Source organism: Phyllostomus discolor, chromosome 8, assembly GCF_004126475.2.
Source record: "Phyllostomus discolor isolate MPI-MPIP mPhyDis1 chromosome 8, mPhyDis1.pri.v3, whole genome shotgun sequence".
NCBI classification, from domain to species: Eukaryota; Metazoa; Chordata; class Mammalia; order Chiroptera; family Phyllostomidae; genus Phyllostomus; species Phyllostomus discolor.
In genome coordinates, this window is record NC_040910.2 from 104,380,459 (window position 1) to 104,395,278 (window position 14,820).

Below are 14,820 nucleotides of genomic sequence, written 5' to 3' on the forward strand. Positions count from 1 at the left end.
GGGAGGGGGTCTGATCTGAGAATTTACTATGCCTACAAGATCAAATAGAAAAACAGTGTAAAGACAACTATGCACAATCAGCTAAATTTGGTCAGTTTAAGGGCATTCTTTCTTCTTCCTCCTTCCCTTGGGTTTTCCTGGTGTAATGGAATATTTTATTTTGGACATCTTAAGAATACCTTTCCAAAACTGCAGTAGTAGTTAGATTACTGAAAATTTTAATTCAGTTTTCAATCTGTCACCAGCTGGGAAACAGTCATCTAAGGGCTAGGAATGGAATCCTTGGCTTGTAACTAAAGTACTTACCAATTTGTAAGAAAAATGAGACTAGCCCTGGCTGGTGTGGCTCAGTTGATTGAGCACTGGCTTGTGAACCGAAGGGTCGCGGGTTCAATTCCCCAATCAGGGTACATACCTGAGTTGCAGGCCAGATCCCCAGTGAGGGGGCGCACATGAGAGGCAACCGCACATTGATATTTCTTGCCCTCTTTCTCCCTCCCTTCCCCTCTTGCTAAAAATAAATAAACAAAATCTTAAAAAAAAAAAAGACTAAAATTTAAAAAGAGACAACTCTGCAGAGGACAATAGAAGAATTTTAAAATTTAAGATTAAAAAGCAACACAGACACTAATAGCTTAAAACTAATAAATGACCTAAAACACAACAACATAAGACTTTATTGATTTTATTTATTCATTTTTAGGGGGAAGGAAGGGAGAAAGAGAGAGAGACATCGATATGTGAGAGATATATCAATCTGTGCCTCTCGCAGGCCCCCAACTGGAGACCTGTTCCACAACCCAGGCATGTGCCCTGACTGGGAATTAAACCACTGATCTTTAGGTTCACAGGACGGCACTCAATCCACTGAGCACCAGCCAGGGCAAGAACATCAAACTTTAAAAATGCAAAAATACTTCTTGCAGAAATAGTGATTCAATGAATGAAAATCTTCAATACAGGAACATTACATCTACGAATGTATGACTTAGATATCAAAAATACTTTCTGTAAAGTTTTTTTTGCCACGTTAAAAATTTTTAACAACTTAATGGAAAACATAATTTTCAATGCATAATGGTTTATCTCTATAAAGACTGGGAAGATTCAAACACGTTCATTTTTAAATAATGAAAAAGGATCCATGATTATACAATAAAGAAACATCAGTAACACTGTTCAAAAAGGGCAGATTGTCTGAATGCGCCTAAAAAGCATAGCCCTCTAATTTGGATTTTCTATGATACTAGACTGCTTTCAAACCAATCTCTAAGTGTTAAAAACAAAAGACCTTAGCATTACCAGTACTGTTTCTCATTGCAAGGCCTTTCAAATAGAGCAAAACAAATAACTCTCAGTCTTTAGAAAAATATATACCATTTTCCACATGCACCAAATTAGAAAATATAGTTATTTACTATGCAAAATGTTCTTTACATTAGAAGATAAAACGTTAAGGAGAGGGAAGGTCATTATTGCAGCCTTACTAGCACTGTGCAACTGAGCCTACAAATTTTAACCAAATATCAGAGTAGCTGTTTCAGAAGAAAAGGCCAAAGAAATATGGGCCTCTGCTTTTATTCAAAAACTACAGATTTATAGGATTCTGAAAAGAAGGGAACCTTAATAATGGATTCTAATTTCTTGTTTTGCAAAGGAGGGAAATGATCAAACCAGAGAAGTGAAAAGAAATGAGCCAAGCTATAGTCGGTGGCTCAGATCAAGACTAATACCCAGTTCCCTCAAGTCCGAATGTACGATATTCTTTCTGCCATTCCGCATTTTATGATTTTGTCTTACTTTGAACAAACTGAATTAATAAAATGAAGCAGGCTGCAATCGTATAGATTTATCAGGGCAGCAGTGAGGTATAATGAAAAACAGTAATGAACAATACTTCAAAAATACCCAAACTGGAGCTTATCACTTCCTAACTATATGAGTCTTAATATCTCCAGGTACTGATTAAACTGTAAAATGGCATGTGAATGTCAATGTTATCGCTGTAACTTTTTTAATGTTAAATTTTAAAATAAACTCACATAAGATAGAATTTTTCCTCCAATAGTACTTTATTCTCATAATGGCACTACTAAGAGTATGACAAAGTAGAGTTTAACTGGGAAGAAATCTAAATTTACATCTGTCACTAATCTCAGTGAGTGTTAAGATAACATTGGTTATAGAACTTAAGATGAAGGGTAGCTTCATTCTCTTGAAAGCAAAGATAAGATAAAATACACTAGATGAAGAAGTTTAGGAAGTTCATCTCCACACACTTTATGGGCTTTTATGGTACTTGTGCTAAAAACAGAGCAGAACAATAGAGTGGAGTCAAAAAATGCAGATTGGAATCTTCGCTCTCCTACTTACTGGCTGTCGAACACTTCTCAGGCCCTAGCTTTTCTCACATGTAAATGGGAATAGTGAGAATTACAAGTAACAGGTAAAAACACCTACCTCTGTGCCAGAATATAGAACGGTTATTAAATTTGAATTATCAAAATTTGCCACCAAACTAAGTTCACTATAAATACTAAAATTAAAAGTACCTGAGTGATGAATTTCAGTTAAGAGACTAAAATAATTGGGCATATATAATGTTTACTTTTTAGGGCTATTATTGTACAGATTTAATGTCAAAGAGATATAGTAATGAACAGCAATAATTTTCACATCTTTATCTTTTTCTCTCTTTTATCTAACAATCATCTTACTTCGGCTATTTATTTACAGGACGCTACATATCTGGCTAACAGGTGCTCTTCTCCCTTGATTTTTAACTTAATGTTTTTATTCTATAGCACTACTCCTGAGTGTGAGATTTAAAGTGTGTGGTCTCCAGTTACCATATCCTAAAGCATAATATACACGATATTTCCTATAAAAAGATGTTTCAGCTATGCTCCTTCTACAAGAAAAAAAATGTGGACAAGAAAAAGTAAACAATCTTTCACCTTTTGTGTTAGCCATAACTAATTTGAAATGACTTATTTGGTGTAAAAATTCCCTGCACTCACAAAAATTCTCAGAGATCAGATACCTGCTTACAATCATAAAATAATCAGTCCTTTAAAAGGCACTCTGAAAAAATAAGATGCATTCTGAATATTTTGAGAATTTTAAAAAATATTGATGTAAATGTTTTATATATGAAAAGTGTCCTTTATGTGTTACCTACATCCTCAATCCATTGAAAGTAAATATTGAAAATGTTTTCAATGAATTAGCAATAAGTTTCCTGTTTCATAAAAGATCAAATAGTTTATTGTTTTACTATCTGTAAATGAGGGCAGTAAAGAAGTAAATGATGTTCTGGCCAGGCAGCTCAACTGGTTAAGAGCATCATCCACACATGCCAAGGTTGCAGGTTCCACCTCCCATCAGGGTGCATAAAGAAATCAACCAATAAATGCACGAATAAGCGGAAGTACAAATTGATGCTTCTTTCTCTCCCTTCCTTTCTCTCTAAAAATCAGTAAATTTCATAAAGAGAAAAGTAAATGATTTTTAAAAATACTCAGACAATGAAGCTCATTAACACATATCATTTCCAGCCCTTCTCATTGTATTCTGGCATGAACATTTCACATACTAAGAGTAGCTTTTCATTTACATTTTGATCATGAATACTGTATAAGGAGGATTTTTCCCCTTTTAATTTTTTTTTATTTTCTCAAACATTTAGAAAGCTTTAACTGCCAGTTACATACCAAACAGCTATGCTTAATAAAGCAATTAAATTTTCTTTTTCTTTTTTTTTAAGATTTTATTTATTTTTAGAGAGGGAAGGGAGGGAGATAGAGAGAGGGAAACATCAATGTGTGGTTGCTAGGGGTCATGGCCTGCAACCCAGGCACGTACCCTGACTGGGGATCAAACCTGCGATGCTGCAATTAAATTTTCTTAATTTTTAAGTACCACTACTATGGATAAACTACAAATTAAATTATAAATTTTTATAATTTATGTATTTTAATTTTTAAAATTTTTATAATTTATAGTTCTACAAAAGAACTCTGACAGTTACACAACCTAAAAGTGAACAGCAAAATAATAAAGAGCTGGTTGCAATGGCAAAAGGCTAACCCCCACTCAAATCTTCAGGACTCCTATTAACGCTAAATGTCTGTTCAGTAATTTTAATGATAGCCTCAACTTTTACAGCAGTACTGAGTATGCAAACACCAAAAATTAAGCTTATTGGGTCTCTGTACACTAGGGCAACATAAAGTTCTGTGAAAGTACTGCGCTGGCCAAAAGTTGTTATGGTGGCTCTAGTAGTGCTTCGTTGTCTTTAATCTCATTTGAAACAATTTTGTTAAGAGTGTATTGTGACAGCTGTCATATCAGCGTGCATTTAAAAAAACTTATCAAAACTGGTGAATTTTTGTGCAGCCATTGTAATACTGCTGATGGAAGAAGATAAGCAACCTTTTCGGTTTACTATGCTTTATTAGTTCAAGAAAGGTAAAAACACTACTAAAATTTAAAAAAAAAGGATTTGTATAGTGTATGGTGGTGGTGCTGTGACTGATCGGATGCGTCAAAAGTGGTTTGGGAAGTTTCTTGGTACTATTGACATTTTGGCCAAATAATTCTTTGCTGCAGGGCTGTCTTATGCATTGGACCATGTTTAACAGCACTCCTGGCCTCTACCCACTAGAAGCCAATAGCAGGAGATAGCTGACATACTCAAAATATCGAAATCAATAGTTATTGGTGAAAATGAAAATGTGTCTTTTATTTTTATGGAAAAAAATGTAACGGACTTTTTGGCCAACCCAATAAATACCAAATCATATCCACTATAATGCTTTCTTCCTGTGATTAAGTTAAATATGAAAACCCGAGGGAGACCATTCCACTCCGTGCCTGCAACAACAATATTGTAGTTCTGAATTTAAACTTCCCCCAAACACTTCCTATCTTGATATTTGTGGGTAAATTAAAACATTCTCCCATAAGCAAAAAAAAAAATCAAGCAATCGACTAAACAGAAGACTTTTAGGTAAAAATTTTACCCTGTGCACCTAGTTAGGAAGTTTCCTGCAACTTCTGTCTCACCGTCTTACAATTTCATCCTTCAATTGGAAATGAAGAAAACCACCAAGTGAGATGTACACTGAGCTGTGAGTGATCCCAGGTCAGCCTGATTCTCTGCCAGAAAAGGCCAGGTAACATTTTCTCTTCTGGTCGCAGAACTTACTTTCTCTCAATCCCCGCGATAAACCTTCTTGTAAATGACTCTACTACTGTAATTCATCTGTCGTTACTTCACTTCCCAAAGGAATCACTTCCCTACGCCGTGACTACTCTCTAAAGACGCCTTCAGATGTTTCCTTATTTCTTCATCCATTTCTCAATTTCACGACTAGAATCCTCTCCCGTCAGAAAAGTTCTCAGATACAGACAGATTTGAATGAATTTTCTGAAGTCTCCCGGACCTCTCCGTCCCAATCGCAAAGCCTGTACAGATCTAAGAGTTTCCAGAAACAATGAGCTACAAAAGTACCGACGGGAAAGAAGAGGAAGTATCAGAACAATACCCCAACCAAACTCAGCACCGAAAACCCGTGGTCGTCCCTCTCGTCCCGGCCTACCGCCTCCACTTCCCTCGTTTAACCAACGTCTCTCAAACTCGGACAACGGGCCCCCTGACCCATCATTCCCCCACCCCCCCTCGATTCACGAAAAGGCTGGCGGAAAGAAAAGCAGGCTCCGGTCGATCGGAGTTGTGATGCTTTCTCCGCCGGGTGGAGGGAGGCAAGCCAAGGGTTGTGTAAAGAATGGAAAGCGGAGTGATACTGGGGGGAGGGGAGAATTAGGGCGCCAGAGCTAGCTAATCCCCCGCCGGGGCCCGCGGGGTGGAAGAGGCAGGAGGCCACCAGCCGGGAGGGCGAGGGCAGCCGGGCTGCGAGGATGGGGAACGAAGTCAGGCAGCCCCAGCGGCCGGTGCGTGACGGCGCTAAGCAAGGTAGGAGGCTCCGCAGGGAGCGAATTGGGGGGACACGAGAGTGCGAATCGCCTCCCTCACGCTACCCTAGTCTCCCCCCCCACCAGCCCCAAGCTCACACCTCAAACCTGCTCTTGGTTACTCCGTTCACGTCCCTCCTCATGGGGCCGGCGGGTGCGGCCGGGGCCGGGCGCTGCGGCGAGCGGAGTGCAAAGCCGAGGGGCCCCGGGCAGGCCCAGGAGTTCCGGGACCCGGAGGAGGCAGAGGAGCGGCGGGCAGCGACCGACGGAGGGGGAGGAGAGACCTCTCGATTGCGGCTGGGCCTCCTCCACCTACCACGGCGCCGGCAGGGGCGACGACTGCTCGTCGCTAGCTCTCCTCTCTCCTCAGCCTCAACTTCAACCCAAAACAAAAACACTCTCCACCTGCCAGCAACGCCGCTCCTCATTGGGCAGAGTCGCCCGGCCTCGGAACAGCGTGGGGAGGGGGAGGGGGAGGAGCGCGCGGCGGCGCGGGACCACCCCTCCCCCACTCCCGGGCGGCGCGGACGACAGTCAGCCTGGGAGCGGCCGGAGTGCGGCGGCGGCGTGCACCCGCTCGCGGCTCCCAGGCGGGCAGGCCCACCGCGAACTGGAGAGGCAGGGAAGTGCCTATCTGTCTGTGTGTATTTGTGTATGGGAGGGGCTGTGGGGCGGGTGCTAGTGCGCGCGTGCTCGCGGACCCGGGAGAGCAAAGGAGGAAAACTGCACGCAGCACCGGAGCCCCCTGTTCTCCTCCCCTCCGCGGGCTTGGAGCACACACCAACCACCAAGCACTTGAGCTTTCTGTCTATTCTCCCCAGGCCCCTAAGTCTTGTCGCTTCTTCCCCGATAGCCTGTGCTGTCACACACGTCCTTCCCGGCCACCCAACTCCCTTCCCCTATCACTCACTGTCGCCTTGAACCCAAAGTGCAGCAGGCGGTCCCTGCTCGGAGCCATTTTCCTCTTTCTGGTTGTCTCTAGATTGGGGCAGTGCTGCTGTTGCTGCCGCCGCCGCCGTTGCTACAGCTGCCGCCGCCTCCCCCGCCCCCGTGGATTGCATTACCGGGTATTGCAGGGAGGCCTGAAGGGCTGCTGCGGGGCGTGGGTCTCCCTATGCATGGATCAGGAAAGCAGGGAGATAACTGCGCTGTCCGCTGCTGCGGGGATATGCAGCGAGGCCGCACCTTGCGGCCTAGGGTCAGGGGGGTGCAGTCCTAGAGCTGGCCGACTACTCCTTTAGCTGGGGGAGGGGCGCGCTGTGGTGGAAGTGGGGGCGGGCAAGGCTGAAGGGCCTTTGGCTTCCCCCGCCTCTTAGCCACCCGACCGCCGCTGGCGCCCAATGGGCTCTACTGCCTGCCCGTCCTCCAATCAGGGCTCTGGTTGGTGAGAACCTGATCCCGACGCCACTTTGGCGGGAGAAACAAGCGTGTCTGGGCGCGTAGGCGGGGGCGCTGGCCGGGAGGAAACGATGACATTTGTCTGACTCCTTAGGTTGTGTCATTACATATACTTGAGCAACTCCAGCCCGCAAGGTCACGAAATTTATGACCGGATTTCCATTAATTAAGGAGTGAGTTTACCCTTAAAACAGCGACAATCCCATACAGAATCATATCCCAAAGATAAATTCCAGTAGGTCTGGCAGCACCGCCGCTAACTCCAAGGGAGATAACCGTTTGTCTTCATACCTTTTTAAAAATTATTTTTCATCTCTTAATTCGCAGTTTTCATGACTGTCTTGTTATGGATCTCATTACGAGTTTAAGAATAGTCCTGGAGAGCTTTAAAAATGGGCATATTTTAGCTGTGAGGCTTATTACCCCAACTCTTCGAGCATTTTTTTTTTTTCTTTATCTTAGAAAGGACTTCCTTTCCTAAGCAAGAAACCCAGGCTTCAGAAACTCATTCTCAGGTCCACACCCCAGGTCTAGATGTTTGTTTTCCCCCTCACAGATACTTCTAATGTTATTGCTTCACTTCAGCCATGTAAAAACAGCCTTGGAGTTATGGCTCATCTAAGAGCAGTTTTCTCCACAGCAAGAATTAACGATGAATTTGATGACTAAGGTGTGCAGGAAATAGTAAAACTGGCTTGGGTAGATAAATCAAACGAAACTTTTACAGGTCTGTTTCCATATTTCAACAATCTTTTCCAGTTAACCTACATTGACTAATACTGAAGGAAGATTTTTATTTTTAACTTTAATTTTATTTTTAGAGGGAGAGGGACAGAGACATCGGTTGGCTGCTTCTCAAAAGCCCTGCACACCCCCAGCAGGAACCTGGCACCTCCCCTGACCAGGAGTCAAATGCAATCCTTCAGTTTGCAGGCCCACACTCAATCCACTGAGCCACACCAGCCAAGGCAAGACTTTTACTTTTTGTTAAAATTTTAGTTGACCAGACTTTTAGAAAGCTGAATAAGTGAAAATTGTTCAGAGGTTAAAAACTGATTACATAGGCATACTACTTTTTATCAAAGAAATTTATTTGCATGTAAATAATCAGATTCTTTTGTAATGTTTCAGGGGAAAAAATCCCACAGATTGTGTCTCCTTTCAAAAAAATGAAAAACCCCAAAGTATTTACAGAATGGCCATACACACAGAAAATCAAACTTGAAAGATTTTAGAAAAAACCCTCCCCAGCTGCTCCTGATGTACATTTTTTAAAACTCAAAATTTAAAACCCAACTTTTTACAGCTGAGCATGTTTCCCAACCTAGTTTCTGAGATGTTAAGTACTTCCTACCCCTCAGAAAACTAACTTAAGGGTAGAAATAAGGGAGGAGGATTGAAAAGAAAGAGAAAGGTAAAAGAAAATGAGATTGCCCACGGCTTGTGAATGAGTTTCCCATACTGGGATCTGTTTTAAATAACTTGACTGAATACTGTGGGACTCACAGACTCCCTGAAAGTTTTTTGTTCTACGAATTCATGATATTGCTGCACTAAATTTTTAGACCTAGGCCTTAAGGAAAATCTTTCCAAGAGCCACCAACCTGAAGCCTGGTTTTGGCAATTATATCCTGCTTCATTCCCCCCAACCCCCCACCCCAACAATACTTGTTTGAAAACACATTGATTTTGAACCTGAAATGTTCATGTACATCAGAGCAGGTTTTAACCAAGGACCCCTAACATGTGCCAAAAGACAGAAGAGGAATCAGGTCAAAGAATACATTAAGACGCCAGCAGAAGACAGGTAGAAGTTGACTTCACATCCTTGCCGTCTTTTGAAACAGGAGAATGAGCACACCTAGACAGGAGGGAGGTGTCCCAGGCTCGGTTTATTCTGCCTCTTCTCCTCCACCCTGTGGAGAAATGCAGTGCTCCCTGGTTCTCAGGCAGGGTGAAGCAGTTTAGCCCCGGCTCCCTGTTAAGCAAGTTCAGATGCTGGGTCAGAGTGTGGGGTGTGCCCATCGACAATTCAGGGGCTTATCCTTCATCCAGATCCTAACTCGGGATCCTTTGATCTGGGATGAAGACAGAAAGAGAGAAAAAGCTTCCCAGTTTACTCATTTTGGTATTTGTTAGCTCTGCTTGGGGGAGCTGAGCCCCTGATATTATGCAGTACATTCCCCATAAGATTTTCCCCACCCAGAACAAACTTAAAAGGCATGTATTTTTTTTTTCCTGCAGAAACCAATGGGATAGGATTCAAAACTAGGTGAGAAACTTGTGAGAAATCCAACCTGGTTGTATGTCTGAGAGGCTGCTACTGTATCAGCATCACAAGATAAAGCACTCTGGTATCACCTTGCCCATGTCCTTCTTAGTGTCACCCAAGACATTTGACTCTGATACGGTAACCGATAACTTTTCTTGCTCCACTTTGCAATGTTTCGTTTCCTACTTCTTATTACCTTGGGACACAAAAGTGGCAGAGTTGTTGAGAGCTGATGACCAGAAAAGGGAAACCACTAGAGGAAATCAGAGACAGTCAGGGAAGAAAGCCAAAGCTGATTTTCCAACTCTATGCTAACTCCAACCTGCAGAAAGAGCTGAATATAGAAATCTTCTTCAATATCTGATGAAGTCACTCCATTTATCACAAACATACACAAATTGATGACCTGGCTTTTTGTTGTTGTCATTTTGTTTTAATCCAGAAGAGTTGTGCTGGGGACCGTGCCCCGTCCTGCTGATACAGATCCTGAATGGAATCATCAGGAATGGCACAGTGCAGGTGTCAAAATCAAAGTAAGGCCGCAGAATTTTGAGAGGACCCTCCAAATACTGAGAACTTGTGTTGCACTCAAATGGTCTCCTGGATTTTTACATTTATGAGAAGGGCTTCTTACTGGTGTGCCCCAGAATCCAGACTCAGACCTATTCCTCCGTAAAGGTCCAATTGTGTTGCTACACAGTAGCAAGGGTTTATTTTCATGCCCACCTAGCATTCCAGGCCCCCCTTCAAGTGAGCTTGAAATTGTTTTAAGTGAACTATGGCTGCATTTTTTTTTTTTTTTACTGTTTTATCTAAGGGAGCATGAGTGATTAAAGTCTGGACTCCTCCTTGTGAAGAGAAAGGAGTCCAGCTCTCAGGAATGGCATCAGTTCTCCTACAAACAAAATGCTGGGGTGTGGACTTTTGGCACATTGTGGAAATAGGAGAACTATTAATTCTGCAATGGTTTTCATGCCACTCTGGGTCAGGGAGGCTGTCCCACATTAAACCTTACTGCATCTGAAAACACATTTACATCCCAAAAAGCCAGCCCAGACTTTTTTTGTAAAGGAAAAAGGCTATAAATCAATTAATTCCATAGGGAGGTAACTCCTAATATTCCTATGATGTTTGAATGCCCTGAAAAACCTTGAAAAAAATATACCTTTTGGTTTTTCTCTTTAATGTCAAAGGTGGGCTCTGACTAATTTGGTTGGGCTTGATGCTATAGCACCAGCACAAGCTACAAGCTCCCTACAACCAAATAAGCCTTGGTCTTTTCACTCCCATCATTTTGACCCTGAACCTCACAGAATTAGAAGGAAATACTGTATAAAAACAGATAAAGGGTTAAAATATTACAAATAAATAGCTAAAATTATCTTCCCTCCCCCAAACACTCCTAAGAAACAGACACCAAACATTACTTAAGTGTCCAAAATAACCAGTCCTTCATTTGTCCATGCCTCAAATGGACAGCTACCCAAACAAAGGTGAACAACCTTCATGCAAATGCATCAAGGAATGTATTGCTTTTTCATTTTCTGCCCAGCCCTTCACATACATGCACTAAAATTGAGTTTAAAACATGGCCTAAAAATGGAAAGGGGAGAAAAAAATATATATGAGTATTTCCCACAAAACGGTTTCCCACCCTTCCCTTTCCCTATGTCCCTCCCCCCCCCCCCCCTTTCTTAAGCAAATATTTTAACTTTTTTTTCTGGCAAAGGAACAGTGATTCTTAGTAATCAAACCTATGATCTCTCTAGTAGGGTCTGGCTATGTCTTTCTAATTCACCCAGCCTAGTGTCAAAGACATTCTTAAACACAAAATCAGACCTTTCCGGCTCACCCCGTGTGATGGTTTGCCTATAAACTTGTTTTTCTCTGGCCACGTTTTTTGTCTTAAAAACTAAGGTTCCTAATTGCCAATCAGGGCCACATCCATAAGATCATCATCTTCCTCCCCAATCATAAAGTCAGGGCTGAGCCTTGAGGGCCTGTCTGTAGATAAGATTGTGTTACTTGTCATAGACAAGGACTGGTCTGAAGAGATGGGTGATTTAGACCAACTCTCTGGCTTCATGCTATGAGATTTTTTCTTATCTCGGTCTTTGTCCCGATCCCGATCTTTGTCTTTTACTTTCTTCTTTTCTTTTTTGTGCTTCTTATGCTTCTCTGTGCTATATTCTGGAAGTGGTCGGATGCCATCATCTGAGCTGGGACTGTTCTGATAAGATTTCTCTGCTATGGAGGAGCCTGACTCACTTTCACTGTCCAGATTCTGGGGAGTATATGCTGGTGACTTACTATGGCTGGGGGAACCACGCTCATGCTTTGGAGTGGAACCACTGATAAGTGGAGAACCATAGTTTTTGGAAGAGGCCATCTGAGGCCTAAGCCCTTCTCCACTACTTTCCCCAGGTTTCTGCAAAGTCACTTTGGCTTTAATGCTGGGGGATCCCCCATCATGCTTGCTGATGATAATTTTTGCCACACCCGTGCTCCCTACATTTTTTGACTCTGAAGTCTTCTTAGATGAATCCACTGAGCCCCCCGAGGAGGAAACCTTTGATTTGTCTTTATCACTTTTCTCTCGCTTGCCCTGGAACTCTCCTCCTGACATGTTATGTTTAGAGGACATAGGATGGCTAGAAGAATTTGTGCTCACCCCCATCTGGCCATCCATTGGATCTTCACCTCCAGGGCCACTGGTGACAACCCCATGCTTCAGTTTATCTATGACAGCTGTTAAGGATGGCTTTTTATTTCTGCTGGGAGATTTCCCTTTGGAACTCCCATGCTGGTTCTGAGAGGATGACATGGAAGAGCCACTTGAGGAAAAGGAAGATGATGATGCTGTACAAGAATTAGATGATGGGGGAGTTTTCAATGAGCCTGAGGATCCTAACCCTGAAGATGACTTCATGCCAGTGCTTGAACCAGTTCCAGACATATGAGAACCACCAGAACCTGAACTGATAGGGGACTTGGCTTTAGAGGATGGGGGAGTCCCCGGAACAGGCTTCATTGGAGAAGCAAGCTTATCAGAGCCTCCAGGTGGCCTCGAATGAGAAGGGGATATGTTTGGTTTACTTAAAGGATTCATAAGTGAGGATGGCTTTCCTTGAAGTTTCATCTTGGTGCTGCTGGAGCCACTGCTCAGTCCATGCTTAGTAATGGGAGAGGAGCCTGGCTTCCCCCCGGACTGGGATGAATTTTTGGACTGGCTAGACCCAGAAGACCCTTGGCTAGAATATATACTGCTACTTAACTTTGAACTTGATGAACCTTCTGATTTACTGCTTTTCATCTTGCCTGAGTTGGAAGCAGATGATGAGGAAGAGGAGGAAGAATGGCTATGGTGGCCTTTGCTGCCTGAGGAAGACACAGAACCACTGCTGGCATACTGACTGTGAGAAGAGGGCTTGCCCACCATGACAGTTCCCTTAGGAATCTGAATGGTGATTTTGGGAATGGGTGGTGTGGCAACCCCTGGGGGAGTCTGAGACCTTCCTGAACTGCCTGGAGATTTGGATCCACCTGTACTGGTAGGTGGGGTGAAAGGTCGATTAGAAGAACTGTGAGACGGGGACTTTCCCTCAGTGTCTGCCTTCTTCCGTTTTGGAGGCTTATCTTTGCTTTTGCCATCATTAGAAGGGGTCCGACTGCGCTTCCCTGGTTTGCTATCTAATCCTGGCCCCGACAGACTACTACTACTGGTGCCATTGCCTTCCTTTGCTCTCTTTTGAGTCTTGTCTTTCCCTAAGTCCCCAGGGGTCAATAAAGGACTCTGGCTACCACTGTGATGCTCTAAAAGATCTGCAGAACCCAAGGCCTTACCAGCCACTGCTATAATACTGAAATCAACCGTGTCAGCTTGGCTGTTGCCTTTAAACTTAGTCTCCCCATTATCACCTCCAAGCATTGGCACCCCCAAAGTACTTAGTGTTTGAGATGCAAATCCTTTAAAATCATCATTATCTCCACTTTGGCTGCTTTCATCAAAGTATTCGTCTCCAAAACCACCTTGGCTCTGGCTGTTCAACAGATCAGGATTGAAATCTACTCCATCAGAAAAAAAATGATTGGTAGGAGAGTCACTACTGGGGCTTCCAGCAGCATCTGCAATAAGGTCAGCTGGATCAGTGTATGGATTTTCATTATTATTGGTTTGAAAGACATCAGGGTCAAAGAGGGCACTCTGAGAGTGCCCAGAGCTTGAAGAATCTCGAACAGGGGTGCCAATGGGTGGGCAATCATCACTAGTGCTGGGAAGCTTAGAGGCTTCTTCTGCAATGTCTGAAAGGATATCAGTTACATCTGGGCCAATGCTGTCTGAACTGGATAGTCGGACCATCCTTTGAATACTGGGCTGGGGGTGAGGTACTGGTTGTGGGTAAGTTGTCGGGGGAGTGCTACACTGGCTTGGAGCTGGAGTGATGTGTGGTGTGTCCAGTGTGTCGGCTGTCATGTTGACATCAAAGATAGGGTTCTGTGAGTCAACATCCATTGAAAATAGCTCCCTCTGAAAGTCATCTTCAGTCTGGTGCTTGGGTTTGTCAGGCAGTAATCTTGATGACTTCTTCTTCTTCGTCTTGTTGCTTCCCGAGCACATTTCCATCCGGGGTGAGCCGGAAGAGGAGTTCTGCCTTTCTAAAGGACTGCATCCATAAAGGGTTGAGAAATCCTGGGCAGGATTATCTTTAAGAAGGTTCATGAGCATCGGGTGGTTCTTGGTGTTGCCGGCCATCGAAGAGACAGGTGGCGGCGTGTGATGAGGAGGGGTCGGACTCGAGCCAATGGTAGACCCCCCGTTCCCTGTGATTTGCAACAAACTGGTAAGAATTGGGTTCTGAGACACCTTGCTGAAGTCCTCCCCATGGCCCACCGACTCATGCCGATCTTTGATGCTCATGCTCATATTAAACAAGGTGGTAATGGGACCCCCCGGAAAGGTGTTGGTTGGTGTAGTGGTACCACTCATTGGGTTGTTGCCTGTGGTCATGCCATACCCTGGGCTGCTAGCCGGGGGCAGGTTCTTTTTCACCATGTCTTCAACTGTCTCTGCAATGAGGGACAGTGCTGGGGTGTCGGCCTGAATGGTTTCAGCCTTCCTCCGAATAGCCCTCATCGTCACAGGGATGGACATACATCTGTTAAGATAAGAGGGA

General features: G+C 43.6%; 2 protein-coding genes across 8 annotated transcripts in view; both read right to left on the bottom strand.

Moving 5' to 3' along the window:
* FBXL20 (F-box and leucine rich repeat protein 20) overlaps positions 1-7,233 on the bottom strand; it is a 93,271-nt gene extending 86,038 nt beyond the window's left edge. For 2 of the 3 annotated variants that reach the window (XR_004905000.1, XM_028521017.2), the window contains exon 1: positions 6,078-6,448. Coding sequence is in view for 2 of the 3 variants with exons in the window: in XM_028521017.2 (XP_028376818.1) it covers positions 6,078-6,404 (327 nt within the window). In the remaining variant the exon portion in view is untranslated. Of the gene's footprint in view, positions 1-6,077; positions 6,449-6,886 lie in introns of those variants that run through there. The other variant, XM_036034418.1, reaches the window with a different exon arrangement.
* A 1,211-nt stretch (positions 7,234-8,444) lies between these two features.
* The window catches only part of MED1 (mediator complex subunit 1), a 28,905-nt gene continuing 22,529 nt past the window's right edge, over positions 8,445-14,820 (bottom strand). The window contains exons 17-18 of one of the 5 annotated variants that reach the window (XM_036034410.1): positions 14,662-14,802; positions 8,445-9,352 (exon numbers count right to left, since the gene is read on the bottom strand). In XM_036034410.1, the coding sequence (XP_035890303.1) occupies positions 9,160-9,352; positions 14,662-14,802 (334 nt within the window). In that variant the 3' untranslated portion in view covers positions 8,445-9,159. Of the gene's footprint in view, positions 14,803-14,820 lie in introns of all 5 variants that reach the window. The other 4 variants (XM_036034412.1, XM_036034411.1, XM_028521015.2 and 1 more) reach the window with 4 other exon arrangements.